Raw genomic sequence first — 16605 nt, 5'->3', positions numbered from 1 at the left:
CTAAAGGTAGTGCTTCGAACTGAACAAAACAGGTTTAGACCATGATTTTCTATTAGACCAACATAAATATGCCCTTTAAATAAATGACAAGATGACCTCACACTAACAGACTAAACGTCACAAAAATACACTGATTTGATTTCACGGGGTCTTTAAAGAACCTATTTACCAATATGCTTGTTTGAATAAATTTTAATGTTTAATATAACATTTTAATCATTTGGAACTTTTTAAATCTCCAAAGAGCCAATTAGCCATCTCATGCTCCTTCTACAGGGTTCTTTGTTGAACCTGTGCTATGAAGAACCATTGAAGAAGCTTTATTTTTAAGCGTGTGTAAAACACGTTCATGATGGGGAAATCTTCCAGAAAGCGTAGGTGAGATCGTCTCTCATATCCCTCCTCTCATCTCTCCCACCCTCTCTCCTTTTTCTCTCTGTCACAAACCTGTTCAGTGACTCAGAGGTGGAACAGTCTGCCAGGTTTCTTTGTGTTCCTAGACCTACACCAACTCTCTCTCCCTCTGTCTCTCTCTCTCTTCACCACTTGTCCAGTCACTTATCTTTCCCCTCACTTTTCATCCCTCTTTTTCCCCTCATTGCGGGTATTTTGGTCGGTTGTTTGTGGCTGATGAGGGCTCGTGCTAAGCTTCCTCTGCTCTGCTCATGTGTGGTACGTACATTTTTTTCCTTCCAAACGTCTTGCTCTCTGTCTTTATGGTGCAGGGCTGCTGTTGCGTGTTGTTTATATATTCACTGCGTGAATCTACAGTGTGTGTGTGTGTGTGTATGTGCGTGTCTGTCTGACTAACTGCCACTTGATTTATGATGTGATGCATGCGCCTGTTGACACAGAAAGAGCATGGCTGCATACACGTGAGTATGTGTGAATACATGTGTGCTTATATGTGAGACAAATGGAGCACATGAAGCTAGAAAAATGAAAGCAGACGAGCAGCCATAAAATGCATTTATGCACTGGACAGCATTGCATACATTATCAGTTTATTTGTTCATGCAATTTGTTGCTCTTTGAATCCTTTGGCTCGCAGACATTTTGACCAAAGATTACTGAACAACATTTTGTTTATTTGAGCATTTGTGTGTCTGTGTGTTCTAGACAGTCTAAAAGTCTGCGTCTGTCTATTTGCCCCTCTCATGTATGACCGGAAGTGAACTGGGTGTGTGTTTTGTGTCTGTGTTTGTGTGAATGAGTGGCAATTGCTCAGCAAGATACCATACGTCTGTAAATATAAATACTCTGATTTGGAAATGCTCTAATGTCAACATAGTTTGCTGAATAGACAGAAATCTGTGAGTATGGCAGCTGAAGAGCTGTGGGGCAAAAGCATCAGTTTGGCATGTTGACTTGATATCCATCAAGCTGTAAAGCTCTCTACCCTCCGGTCATTTTTTTCTGAAAAAATAGCATCGCTAATGTGGGCATATAATATTCATCGGCCTCCTTATTACTGCACAATGGTGTAAAAACAGAGAGAGAGGGGGAGAGAGAGAATGTGCGTCGGCAATACAGAGGACAGGCAAAGAACTGAAGGTTAAAGGTCAGATGCGTAGCCTTAAATTGTACATTCAGCCTCCAGCTTGTGTTCAAGTATCTCATGAGCTGTGAATTTCCATGCTTGTTCAGCCTGGTTCGTGCAGTCCAGAATAGCCATTTTCAACTAGTATGGTGAAGGCTGACCAGGCTCTTTCTCTTGCAGTTATCCAAAATAGAATATCATACAGTAAGTGACTGATTTGGAGCACTAACACAAAATAGCGCTACTCATGGGAAGTAAACAAGAGGCAACATTCACAGTTAGCATGTCTCTCAGCTAACAATGCAATACACAAGGGGGATTTTCCCCCTTTCCCTAGCTAAGCGCAAATCCTGGCCTGCGGCTAATTTCATTGGTTAAAGTGAGGGTGTAGGGTTAGGGTTACTGTTTGTTTTAGCATTATGTAGGCAATGACATGACTAATGAAATCTTCACAATCAGCTGTGGGACGGAGTTTGCGCTCAAATGGTTTGGGAAAAAAATCATGCAATACAGAACAGTCCACACACAAATATTTGGTCTTTTAATCATGTTTGCAACACTACTCAACAAAAAAAAAATCCAGTGTGTAATATTTAGGAGGATCTATTGACAGAAATGCAATATAATATACATAACTGTGTTTTTAGTGGTTCATAAAGACCTTACATAATGAACCGTTATGTTTTTATTACCTTAGAATGAGCCATTTCTATCTACATACACTGCGGATCCCCTCTACAGTAGCCCTAAATGGACAAACTGCTCTACAGGGCGCGTTTCGTCACTACATTGTTGTTGTTCTTCTTTGTTGGTGTTTTTAGAGGCAGCTTGCATCGTCACTATGTTGAATATGCACTTAGAAGTAGTAGTAGTAGTTGCCTAGTTTATTAGAAGCAGAGACCATTCTTTGTTAGAAGTAAGAAGAAACTTCATTGCTTGTCTAGCTACTCTCTGCTGTCTCAGACGATGACATATTTGTCCTGTGTTGGCCACCGTAGCTTCTCTATGTGCTTCGAAAGGGAGGGGTGAGCGGTGCACTGAGGCGATGGTTGCAATTCATGGTTCTTTTTATTTAAAGGAATTAAAAAAATCAAGAATAGGGAATTCAAGGGAATAAAGAAAAACAAAGTAGTAAAAGAACTAGCATTTACTGTAAAGTAATGCATTTGAATTATATTCAGATATTATTATTTTAAAATATGCAGACATTCACTGTTATTTTTATGTTTTTTGTCTCATCACATTTACTTACTAATTACTGAGTGCTGAAATGATATAAGCTATTTTTAATTCAAAACGGCAAAAAAACAGTCAAACTATTTTCATCACTAGATACTAGAGACAGTTATTTAACATTTCTTTTGTAATTCTTACATTGCACTCTTCACTGTAACTGAAGTGTCGCACTGGAATTCATGCTTGGCTTCTGTGAACGGTAAAGCCTGCCTTCTTTGATTTGATTGGCTATCCGAATAAGTGCTATTGGGACAGACTGGCCTAAAAATGTAACTTTTAAACTTTTTTTCATCCTAAAAACAGTGAGAGTCATATATCATCATATTAAATATATCAAATATTTGGGGTAATTTGGCCATATTTGATTATTGGGGATTGTCTATGGCGGTTATGGCCCTGCATATGATGGAGTGTGTCTGTGATGCCCTTAAATGCTGACTAGGTTTTTGAAACAGAGTTTGTTGGTTGTATACTGGTCTTTTCAGTAGGGTGAGAAGAAAGTGTTGTAGACTTACAAACAGAATTGTGAGCTGAAAACAAGAGGGAATTGTCTGAGAGAATGAAAGTTGCAAGTATTCATACATTATATTGGTTTAGATATTCATATGAACTTTAGCTCTATTTGGACAACAGCTGTTTCTCAGGGTGACATCTGGGAAAGAACAAATACATGATTCCCTTTCAAGTGAACTCTCTGCTGCGTCATTTGCTGATATTATGGGGATGTGTCCTCACGGAACCTGGTATCTGAGGAACGTGTAACTTCACTTCAATATCATTGGCCAATGCAGTGCGATGATGTCACACAGAGCGCCCGAGCGTATAGGGTGACTGCAAACAGGTCATTAGCTTCTTTGTCTTCAGGAAGCCGCTTGTGGAGGAATTAGAAGTCAGTTTCCCTCTGAAATGATGAGCTGTTGAAGCTCTTGACTCGTGGCATGGCCCGACAGTCCGGAATAGTCCGAGAGATATCTGCCGGATCATAAATCTCCAGCTCCGCTGAATCTTCTATTTCTCCCGGTCCTGCACACCAAGGTTGCAGGTTCGTGAAAACACCTGTACTCTGCTTGCGTAGTCCCTTCGAACTTGTGAATATCGAGGGGATGTGTGAGTTTGGTTATGGATGAATGCCTCGGGTTGAAGGGATTTTGGCTAGCTATCTCTCTCCAGGGACATCTTCATCTTTGAAGCCTCCCGTTCTGCCATCCGTGCCAGATAACATCGAGGCTGGTTGGCAAATCATATGCGGCGTCAGGTCAGGCTGGTGGTGCCCTGTATGCCATGGTGGAGGAAGGCATACCAGGCTGACCTACTTAAAGACCTGGGGCCGGTTGCACCAGCTGTGCGTAAGCTACAACGTAGCCTAGTTTTGATGTAAATAGGCACTAAGTTACAACTTACGCACTACTAAATGGTGAAATTCATGGCATTTCAACAACTTCTGCTCCCGTATTTGAAGGTTGCTATTGGATAATTGGGGATAAACGTTATATTTTGCTGCTACACATTACTTTACGGAGAGTTTACGACCTACTAGATACGTTCTAACACATTTTTTGAGATGTGAACAGATATGCACAGGTTGCATGCTGAAAACACTAATAGCACTCATAAAGTTTATCAAGTGGAAATTGGTTGTTTTTGCATTTTTTTTTTTCAAAAAACCCCATCTTTATTTGTTATTCCTTTTATGTCATTTATCATGAGACTGTAGTGCTCGTAAATGTAATGAAAATATTATTAGCCCTTTTAAATATTCTTCTGCATTTCTTCCTTGTCCTTGCGCATATATTAATATTCACTATTCTGTATAATGAGTGTGTTGTAGGTCTGTGTTTTATTGGTTGTTCTCTGCACTCTTCCCCTCTTCTACACTCCCACTTTTCCAGAGCTTTACACGCCCATTTTCTCAGACTTTTTCAGCTTTGAGGTGTGAACAACCAGGGTAAAACAGGGTGGGGGTTTCACGACACTTTAAATGATCCGTATTGAATAAAATGGTTAGTGGTATTGTAACAGTTGTATTGGCAAGGGACTCTTCAGACAGCTCTTCAGACAGTGCTACTAACTATTGTTATTATACAATTATACTTTTGGTGCATGTGTGCTGACTGCTTTGAATGCTGTAGGCTACTTTAGTGTAATTCAATTGATTCTGTCTGAATACATCAGAAAACAAGGCATGTGTTCATTACAACATGGTGCAGTGAATAAAAAATGTGTTATAAGTGTTATGAGTTATAAGTATGATCCTTAAAATGACTTTCTCTGGTGTGACCAAAGTTGGTGTCAAGTTTATGTTACATTTATTATATTTGTGTAGATTTTGTAGATTACCATGTTAAGCTGCTGTGCATGCAATTAAAAAGTAGCAGACAGAGAAATAAGAAAAACATGCTAAAATAAAATATTAGAAATTTATGTTGCTTTCAAATAAATAAATAAATAGGAAGTGTCAGAATACAGAACAAATTTAAGAGATGCACCTAAATCAAGTCACTGAACCAACCTATATTATTTATTCCAGCAAAAATATTTGCTCTGTGACATCATTTCCTGCTGACCTCTCGAACCGTGCTGTGAGGGTTTTATGTAGTCAAATGCATCCAATTCCACCTAATGGAGCCATTATTTGAAAATGTAAATAGATGTTCAATCTCTGAGGGAACATTTGAAGACCTGCCAAAATCGTTTTACAGAAATAACCAATTTGTGTTGAAAATTGTGACGACTTTTTCAAAAAAATAATACTTTTATTCCACAAGGATACATTAAACTGATCAAAAATTACAATAAAGACATTTATAATGTTACAGAAGAGTTCTGTTTCAAATAAATGCTGTTCTTTTGAAATTTCTATTCATGAAAGTATCCTGAAAAAAAGTTTCACAGTTTCCACAAAAATATTAAACGGCACAACTGTTTTCAATATTGATAATAATCATAAATATTTCTTGAGTAGCAAATCAGCATATTACAATGATTTCTGAAGCATCATTTGACACTGAAGACTGGAGTAATGATGCTGAAAAATACATCAAGGTACAATTTGTAACAAATTTTAATAATATTTCACAATATTATTTTTTTTACTGTATTTTTAATCAAATAAATGCAGTCTTGGTGAGCAGAAGAGACTCGTGCAAAAATATGAAAAAAATCTTACCAACCCCAAACTTTTGAACAGTAGTGTGTGTGAATTTAATGAATTAATAAACACTAATGAGCGTATTTCTGAAGACCTAAGGCAGTGCAGAAGGGTGAGTATTTTAACGTGTAAAGTCTGTGTGTCTTTGACTCAGAGGAGTTTTTGCATAAAACATTCTGCTGCTTTGTTGGTCTTTCATGTTGTATGTGTTGCACATTTCTTACAGCAACGGCCTGTATCAGATCTATCATATATTCGTTGCGGTTTTAAAATGCATTTTTTCCCCTAGAATATGCTTTTAATGAATATTTTAGCAGTTTGTTTTCATATGGAATTCTGCTCCTGGTGTTTATACATTAGACTCATTTATTTAAATATGGAGATTATATTTGATAGCTTGTTTGTAGATTTAGATGTCTGATCGAACAATGCATAAATTCTTTTTCATTTGTGGTGTATATATGTGAGATAAACACACACTCGCTGCACATACACATTACATATACAGTACATACAGCCTGCCAACTGACTTACCGCTAGGGAATCCCCGCCCCTGCAGATGTTGCCATGGCAACGCTTTCCAGGCTAGGGAAGGAGTCCCCCTTTCTCCGTTTTTTTAGGTGGATGGGAAATATATTAACTGCCAGCTGCAGAACACTCTGTCGTTCTGCAAGGCATTGTGGGAAAGGAAGCAAAACAATGTATGTGTAAACTATTCAGTGGCCTTCACAAGTATTGGGCCCCTTGGTAAATATGAGCAAAACTGGCTGTGAAAATTTGTTTTTGCAATTTCTTCACTTAGTCTTTCATGCAAAATATTCACAAAAATCTAACCTTTAATTAAAGTCAAATAGTTGGAAGACATTTTTAATTGTATAACCAATTGTGTTTTCCACAATCATTGGCACCCCTTCATTTAATACTGTATGCAATCTCCCTTTGCTTAGATAATTTGTAACGGTATACCGATATGACCATATATCACAGTATGAACACGTGCGATTATCATATTGTGCACATTTGCTTATCTACGGTAGCAGATAATACGGTTGCTTATCAATTGTCAAATACACTCTGAAACTCAAAGATCTTCACTACAACTCACCAAAATAAAAGTTTGGTTTAACTTCAAGAAATTATGACAGAAATTATTATTGTACAAAAGAATGTACTTCTCAAAATAATAATAATAACAACTATAATAATACAATTTATTTAATCATTATTTAAGGAATGTATTATTTCGTCCCTGATTTAATTTAGTAAATCTGTTGTGCCAAAAAATAAAAGGATAAAAGTTGTTAAATTTTCATTTGATTAAATTTTAAAAGAAATTGATAATATATTTGTATTAAATCTTAAAAAGAAAAATATGTTTGTTAATAAACCACATTTTATAGGACTCTTTCATTCTTGAAAACTTGAATAAATTATTAATGATAAAAATAAATTGTTAATCTAATCCATAATCAATTATTAAATTGAATTGATTAGACATGTTTTTAATTATTGTAATTTGATTAAACAAAACAAACCGGTTTTAAGTTTGTTATAATGAAGCAATTGTTCAACCAAAAACCTGTCTTCATAATACCGTATACCGTGAAACCGTGATATTTTCTGAGATGGTTATCATACTGTAAAAATCTCATATCGTCACAACCCTATTAGATAACTGCTCCTGATCTTCTCCTATAAAGCGTAATAAGCTTGATGAACATATGGCAAGAGATCTGAGGCCATTTCTCCATACCGAACCCCTCCAGATCCTTCGGATTCAGAGCGCCATGCTTGAGGACTCTTTTCTGCAGCTCATCCCACAGGTTTTTTATGGGGTTTGGCTCAGGGAACTGCTTATGTCCAAGGTAAAACCTTCATTCTGTGGGCAGTGAACTGTTCTGTTGTTCATTTTGAGGTGTGCTTTGGATCATTGTCATGCTGCAAGATCCAACCATGGCCCAGTTTAAGCTTCCTGACAGGTTCAGTCAGGTTTTGATTTAATATCTGCTGGTACTTGATGGAGTTTATGATTCCGTGTGTATCCTATGTGGTAGAATTTTCCCCTACGCACCTGACTTAAGTTTACCTGGCATCCCAGTCAGCATTATATAAGTTTATACTCCACTAAGACCACTTCAATGTCTGTTCGAGTCGACCGGTGTCTCGGCCTGTTTGGGCACTATCACCTGGTAATAAGATCTTTAGTGCTCCTCCACTAAACACTATCACTTGAGTATAGAAGTAAGATCTCTAGTGCCTAGTCTGCAGCGCTGCTCAATAACCAGAGACTCCAGTTGTTGTCGTTAAATGCGTTTAATCAAATCACGGCTGGGAGAGTTCTCATCAATCTCAGAGAATCTCTCCCTAATCAAAGGAATACAGTAGGTTTTATAGGATTTCCGGTACAATTCACAGTCAGCATAACATGATTTATTACTCATAATCATCAGTCTTAATATGATTGGTTAGGATTTAAGAAAAACAACTTAGTTCCTCTGCCACGCTTACTGGCGGAGTAAATTTAGATTCAAACAGCTGAATCACAGGATCATCAAAAAATATCAGCAGGTTAATAGTGCACTGATTACTCAATAGGTCAAAACAACTTTTTTTTATCCCTAGAAGGATGCTGTCTAGCCAGAACAGCAGAATTTTTCCATTTGTTACAACACACAGTCCTATTCAGTCCTAGTAACTATTTTCAGGGTTTTTGGAAGAAAATGAGCTCCACAGCATTAAAGAACCACCACCATACTCCACAGTGGGGATGAGGTGCTTTTCCACATGGCTATGTTTCTGTGACACTGTCCTCCAAAAAAAAAAAAAACGAAAAAAAAAAACGACCCTATAGGTTGTTTTTTCAAGCACCTATTACGACTTATATTTAGGTTTTAAAGTCATGCGTCCTCTAGCTGGCGTAAAAATAATGAAACTGCTGTGTTAGGTCTGTCGTCGTGAAATGACGTATGACTGTCATTACCAATCAAAATGCGTGTTCATTTACATGCAATGTGTGGACTTTTTACACCATTTGTCCTATTTCCATTTAGCAAAAATGATTTTTTATTAACGACTACAAGCCACCCCACCCCTAAACCTACCCTTAGTGATTTATAGTGCATATACACTGCAGTGCTTCCCACAGGTTGGAAATATACTTGCGGTGGTAGCGGGCGAAAAATCCCTCTATTACCCACGGCACAAAAATGGTCTACTACATGTGACAAACTAATAATGTGTGATTTTTAACAGTATTTGTATTTATTGAAATTAATTTTAATTACATAGCATATTACATTTAATTATATACTAATATTATGCATTATTAAATGTAAATTATGCAAAATTACAGTATTTAAATGGTTCACAATGGTTAAATTCTTTTCCTATGTTCTCCTTGCTGTCATGTAGTGTCTCTCTCAGTGAATGGGACACAGATTTTATTAGTAAAATTTATGAAATGAATAATATATGTGTCAAATAATGTTCTTAGTGTTTTCCTACTGTGGGGGAGACTACAATAATTTACTATGAATTAAATGGAAATCAAATTAAATACAATTTATTGTGTAACCAAAATACCAATAATGCCCAAAAGAAAAAGAAAAAACTTAGCGTGTGACTTTTAATTATAAACAAGCCCGAAATACACAGGTACTCTTATTTTGAAATGTCTGTACTATTGCAGGCTGATCCTTCAGATTCTTACAATCGGCCATTAAGTAGACTTTGTAATAATTCATCAACTTGAGTTCATTAGCAATCGCTTGGCATAAATCTGTGCTTTTCATTGATTGAGAATCACTTTGAAGCAGTCTGAAGCGCTGTTGCGCGAGTTTGTAGCCTTGTGACTTTGCAAAATGCAGCGCCTGTGGGAATGTCAGCGCGAGTAAACAGTTCTGACGCACATGTAACGAGCAGGTATGAAACGACTAGTCGATCACGGATGGTTTCATTATCTTGCGCGGATATAAAAGTATAAGAGGATAAAAATAATAAAAGCAAAAATGTGTCTCCAAATATACTTGGGCGGCCCGCCCAAGTAAAGTCTATGTGTGGGAAGCACTGCACTTTATGAGCACCTGCGTTCCCTGGGATCAAACCCATGATCGCATAATCACATGATTGTATATTGTTATTGCAGTGCTCTGCCAATTGAGCTACGCGAAACCCGAAGTATGATGCAGATAAAAGTGAACAATGCATTAAAATGAAAGTGTCTTGTTGTCGATAGGGGCGCAACTTTAGTAAACACTCCTATGGGTCATATTTCAGGGAAGTGACAAATGACCTATATAGGCGTATTGGTTGGAGGACAAACCCGCCTCTGGTGTTTTTCCAAAAAGTGTTATTTTGGTCTTCTGACCATAAAACCCAGTCCCACTGAAAGCTCCAGTAATGAGTGTCGGTGCATGAGACTGCTGTTTGATGTCATCAAAGGGTTTCCCAGACAAGTTGTGGTTATATAGGTGAGGCCTGAACATAGTTTTGGAGACTTTCTGACCCCAAGACAAAACTAGCATCTGCAATTCTCCAACTTTGATCATTTTGCCCAGTACACATTGTACGATTTTGGGCTGTTCCAGATGAAAGATGACCAATCATGGTGATTTCTGTGGTCATGGCTCGTCGTACAGTGAGAGAGGATCAAAGATGGCCGTTGTCTGAGTTTAGCCACCAAAGATAGCTGTGATAATTTTCTGATAGTGTCAAAAATTTAGCATGATCATCTCACAGTGCTGCTACGACCTACGTCTACTGACAGTAAAAATGCGACAAGAAATGGCCTAGTGGTCAACGCAACATGGTGCTACAACTTAAACTAATGAGCTCATTTACAAAATTGGCATGCAAAGTTGGCCTCTTTTCCCTAGCCATAACCGCTTCCTCCTCTTTTTTTCGTACACATAAAAACTACAATTGCCAAAGTGTGCTTCATCTTGCTCTATTTGTTTACCACCAGCATATGCTCATGATGTTTTATTCTTCTATACTAACTTGCGTCGTAGCCTACGATTTAATAGGTGTCATCATTGTACAGTCTACATACACGTCGCACCCAAGTTTATTACATCCATGTCGTACAGTGTGATTTGTAATGATCTTATAGGATTGCCGAAATCACAGAGTCTGTAGCAGGCATTACAGTTTGTTTGGTGACTCAATCCATTCTTCTCACTGCACTCAAAAATTTTAAGTTTTTTTTTTCTTTAAGATTAATGCAATTTAATTTATAGTAAAATTCCATCAAATTGAACTGAATAATCCTTAATTTAATAATTTACTAATAGAATTTTACTATTAGTTGAAATGTGTAAATCTTTAAAAAAGGCTTAATTTTGTTTTTTTGAGTGATGTGTGTGGGTCCAATAGACACATGTCCTCTTCCAGATTGTCACCATCTCCAGTTGATTTAAACTTCTTAAATATTGCCCAGATTGTGGAAATGAGTATACAACAAACAACTATTTTTGCACTGCTCAACAACCTTTTGTCACACATCATTACTGTATTCTCAGGTCTTTCCCCTGTAAAAAATCCAAAATAAAATTGAGTATAATCAACTTGGTTGTACAAGTCATTTTAACTTTAGTAAATATATAAACTTAAAAAATCGAGTTGAATCTTGCATAACTTATATAAACAAGTTGAAATTGCTTAAATTATTTTGATGAGTTAAAAGTAATGTAAAAACATATCATTTTTGTGTGTCACTTCATATTCAGAGCCCCGTGAAACAGGAAGTCATGATTTATCACTAAAGTGTTCCTGATCACTAAGATGAACTTAAAACATACCATATGATTGGAAATATATTTCAGGTAGATTTTTACTTATTAGAATTTTTAGGAGTGCCAATAATTAAATACATATATTTCAGAAATGTTCTACTTTAAAGATAAGATTTTTATGGAAGCTTGTTTCCATCACTAAATAATTTTTTTTTACTTTTTATCTCACAATTCTGACTTTTTTTCTCACAATTGCGAGTTATAAACTCACAACTGCAAGATGTAAACTCAAGGGCTATAAAAAGTTGACTTTTTTTCTCACAATTCTGACTTTATAACTCGCAATTGTGTGTTAGAAATTCAGAACTGTGAGATATAAACTCTGAAAAGTCAGAATTGTGAGAGAAAAAGTCGAAATTACCTTTTTTAACAAGCTTCCATAGATTTTTGTGAATATTTTGAATGAAAGACTAAAAGGAGTAATTGCAAAAAGTCACAGTCAGGCTTGCTCATATTTACCAAGGGTGCCAGTATTTGTGGATCCCACTGTAGGAGATGTTATACAGCTCAACTTACTAAAATAAGCCACATAGGGTTAAAATACGTAACATTTGTACCTTTAAAGGGATAGTTCACCCAAAAATGAAAATTCTGTCATCATTTACTCTCCCTTAAGTTGTTCCAAACCTGTATACATTTCTTTGGTCTGTTGAATACAAAGGAAGATATTTTGAAGAAAGTTTGTAATTAGGCTGTTTTGGGGCACCACTGACTTCCATAGAAGAAAAAAAAATACTATGGAAGTCAAAGGTGCCCCAAACAGTTCAGTTTCCCACATTCTTCAAAATATCTTCCTTTGTGTTCCGCAGAACAAAGAAATTTGTACAGGTTTGGAACAACTTAAGGGAGAGTAAATGATGACAGAATTTTCAGTTTTGGGTGAACTATTCCTTTAATACAGCAAAATCTGAAGTCTGTTTTAGAGGCTACAACAACAACTCTGATTATATCTAACTTACACATTGTAGTTGGTTGCAGGTGTGTTTACAGAATGATCTTTACAAATAAATGGTATTTATATGTGATATATATATATATATATATATATATATATATATATATATATATATATATATATATATATATATATTTAACCGTATACATGTGCCACATTCTCCGTCATATTAAGTCTATGCTGCCTGCTTACACCCAAAGCTTTACATATTTACGTAAAAGAGTTTTTTTTTTCAGCCTTCACACGATAGCACACATATCCATATCCATGGAAACTGTGTTGGAAAGATACACACAATTAACACAGCAGACTTGAACCTCTGCCCACAACAATATTTACTCTACTAATGTTTCCTAACATATACATATATATATATATATATATATATATATATATATATATATATATATATATATATATAAACTACAATATCACTTAAAACTACACAGTATTGATTCTTTTCTAAGTTGTAAATAAAACAAAGATTTGAGTAGTTTTATAAGAAAATAGTATTTTGGTCTTCCTACTTTAAAATTTCACGTTTAATTCAATGTGTTACTTGCCATTTCTTTGTAATTATTCCTGAAATGTATTAGCCATTTCTGAAGGAAAAGTGCTTCAAAGTGAATCCCACACCAATATTTTTACAGTGTATATGCAGTTTTAATACTAAAACACTTTCAAAACATATTAAAATACTAATGATTTGCATAACTGTACTAAAATTTTGTTTATTTCCCCCAAATAAATGATAATGTGTTCCCTTTTGTCACCACCAAAATAATGATGACATGTTTCGGTTGTGAATGTTTGGTATAGTGACACAGAAAAAAAAATAATAATAAATAAATAAATAAATAAATAAATTTGATCGAATAACATCCAAAAAACAATGATGTCACAACCAAAACTTCACCACATGTCAGAATAATATAAGGATCTTAGTAAATTTGAATACTTAAATGCTTTTTAAATGTGTTTTTTTTTTGTTTTTTTTTTATGGGACAGCAGTTTGCACCAATTCTGTAGAATGGCTCATATAACAAAATATCAAAGTGTCATTTATTTTAAACTCTGTAAAAGTCATAACCTATAATTGTTTCCTTAAAGAGCTATTTCTACCTTAATTAACTTTGTTGGTATTAATTCCATGTGCATAGGTTGGTTCAGTGATGTTAATATTAATAAATGACTGATATTTTGATATTTTTGACTTTAATAAAACCAATTAATTTAGTTGTTAACATTTTTTTCAGTAAAGAAAGGTAGCACATGCACACTTTTCAAGCAAAACATTCCACAAAGAAAAGACATACTGTTTGTTGAAGACAATTTGGCTATATTTTGTGGATGTTAAATGTTACCAAAACATGTTCAAGGTTATTGTGAAGAGTAACTTCACCTGTGATTATGCTGAACACCTTCTGAGACCTGATGATAATTGAAAGAGAAAAAAAATTCCACTTTTTTAAATACTTTATTACCCAATGCAATGACATTCAGACATTGGGGTGGTTTAAGTGTGCGAACACTTTTGAGTCCACGGATGTATGAACTTGATCTGTGGACAGTAATAAGCTTCTTCTGGTTTGTAACTGCATGCTGAAGTGTGGAGGAACAGTTGAGTGTCCCAGGGCCACCGCAGGCTCTGAAGCGGGCTGTTGTGCACTTACGTCATCGCTGAGCAGCACGTCTTGCGCCGCAGTCGCTCCTGAGATGAATGCACAATACTGCTTTCACCTGGACCTCTAGCGCCGCCAAGCGAGCGACAGATCTGTTACAACTCGCTCAAGTGCTTAGTAATCATTAACTAGCAGAGCATTTTGTTAAAAAAATAAAAAACAAAAAATAAAAAACCTCTTACTGTGAATGATACAGTAACTGTGCACGTACTGCATGCATTGCGCGGTCACGCTAAAGACTTGCCTTCAGCACCATGGACAGTTCACAGCGTGCTGCCGCCACCAGAGGGCGCTGTACACCCATGCGACACATTGCTGCTCGCCTCAGACCTTTACATTTACATGTTGAATAGTACGATTTGATGAGATCTTTTCGTTGACATGAAACAAACGTTCATTAATCACTATTATGAGGATAATGACGTCCATTAATTATTATTATGATGATTGTTAAAGTGTTTCTCTGTGTGTGAGAGAGAGATGGGCCTATTCTTTATCTAATTCCAGACAATCTCTTAGGTAAATCTGGCATAGTAAAGGTAGCACTAATGTAAAATCATGATAAATTAATAACGGATCACTTTCAAAGAGTGAAAGCATTTCTTTCAACTTTTCAGCTCAGACATCTTTTCTTTTTGAAACTATTTGTTTGGCAGTCTGATGTATTTCACAGTGTTTTCCATTTACTACACTCTAAAAAATGCTGGGTTAAAAACAAGTAAGGTTAAATATGGACAAACTCAGCAATTGGGTTGTTTTGACCCAGCGGTTGGGTTAAATGTTGGACGAACGTGCTGGGAAGTTTTATTTAACTCAACAATTGATTAAAAATTACAATATGGCTGCCTTAAAATGAACCCAAATTAGATTGAAAATTAAAAATCAGACACATAGAGGCAACAATAATAATCAAAAGGTGAATATTTATTAATAATCAATTTAATATTATTTAATTATTATTCATTAAATGTAATTTATTAAAATAAATGTTAATTTCCAACCTTTTTTTTTTTTTTTTTTTTTTTTTAGGGTTAGGGTTTGGGTTAGATTTTAGGCCATTTTTTTAACAATAGTTGAGTTAAATAAAACTTCCCAACAGGTTGGGTCAAACATTTATCCCAACCGCTGGGTTTGTCCATATTTAACCCAACTTGGGTTATTTTTAATCCAGCTTTTTTTTTTATTTTATTTTTTTTTTATAGAGTGTACACTGCAAAAGAATTGGTGTAGGATTTACTTTGAAACGAGTTTCTCTCAGAAATTGCTAATAAATTCAATAAATAATTAAAAAAGAAACAGCAAAACATTGAATAACGTGAATTTTTGAAGCAGACTTCAGTAGTATTTTTGTACTACTTTATTTACAAAGATTAACAGTGTAGCCTATAGATATTCAATTCCATTAGTATTCATTTGTGTTTTTCTGATATTACTATATTTCACGTGTAAACTCGTGCTGATCAGCCAATCAAAGATCGAATCTGCTGTGACGCCACTGGTCGGCGTTATGCCCTCATCATCGGTCAGTCAGCGCTCATTTCACTCAACTCCTCCGCGTCACCGCGTCAGCTCCCGCTCAGCATCAGCAGCAGCACTGAGGATCAAAGAGTTTGGGAGGTGTTTCGCTATTTGAATACAGCGCGCTCCTCGCACACGGTCGCGAGACTCAACACTGTCCCTTTTTGGCCACGCGCTGAGCGGAGCGCGGGCGGCCGGTGATCGGTGTGTTTTGTGTCTATGGGTGTCGACGTGATGTCCCCTCCTCTGAGGAACCTCAAGTGCTTTTCTCCGGTGATGTGCCAGTGTAAACTTATATGTAGCAACCGTACGCTTTCGCTCATGTTCGGCTGTAAGGTAAGCAGGGAGCGCGCACGCGCCCGTTTCTGCTCGGTTTTCTTGTGGATATACAGTAGGATGCTAGAAACGGGATACCATGTTGGTGGCAGAATTCTCACAAGCGTTCACCCAAATTATAAAAAAACACGATTTGTTAAAAGAATTATGAATGAAGAATCGAATGTGTGTGCGTGGAATTCATTCGTGACATACTGTACATCACTGAACGAGGTTTTGCATTTCCACATGCAGTGCTACAGTACAGTAAAGAAGCGTGTTGTGTGGTGGGAGTCCATGTAAAGCCACCTGTCTCTGCAGATGCACACATGCGAAAAACATCGGAAGGTCAATGTATCTCTAATACATTATACAATACAGAACTGAACAAACCATGCAAGGTTATGTGAATTTGCAGA

The 16605-nt window shown here is 36.2% G+C and overlaps 1 protein-coding gene across 3 annotated transcripts in view; it reads left to right on the top strand.

Moving 5' to 3' along the window:
- Nucleotides 1-16605, top strand: part of LOC137033933 (disks large homolog 4) — a 174455-nt gene that overhangs the window by 45615 nt on the left and 112235 nt on the right. The window contains exon 1 of one of the 3 annotated variants that reach the window (XM_067406423.1): nucleotides 16091-16207. The exons of 1 other annotated variant lie outside the window; for it this stretch is intronic. In XM_067406423.1, coding sequence (XP_067262524.1) covers nucleotides 16091-16207 — 117 coding nt within the window. Of the gene's footprint in view, nucleotides 1-16090; nucleotides 16208-16605 lie in introns of those variants that run through there. One more of the 3 variants, XM_067406424.1, reaches the window with a different exon arrangement.

This window comes from Chanodichthys erythropterus, chromosome 13 (assembly GCF_024489055.1).
Source record: "Chanodichthys erythropterus isolate Z2021 chromosome 13, ASM2448905v1, whole genome shotgun sequence".
Taxonomy (NCBI): Eukaryota; Metazoa; Chordata; class Actinopteri; order Cypriniformes; family Xenocyprididae; genus Chanodichthys; species Chanodichthys erythropterus.
This window is presented reverse-complemented; position numbering and strand designations above follow the sequence as displayed.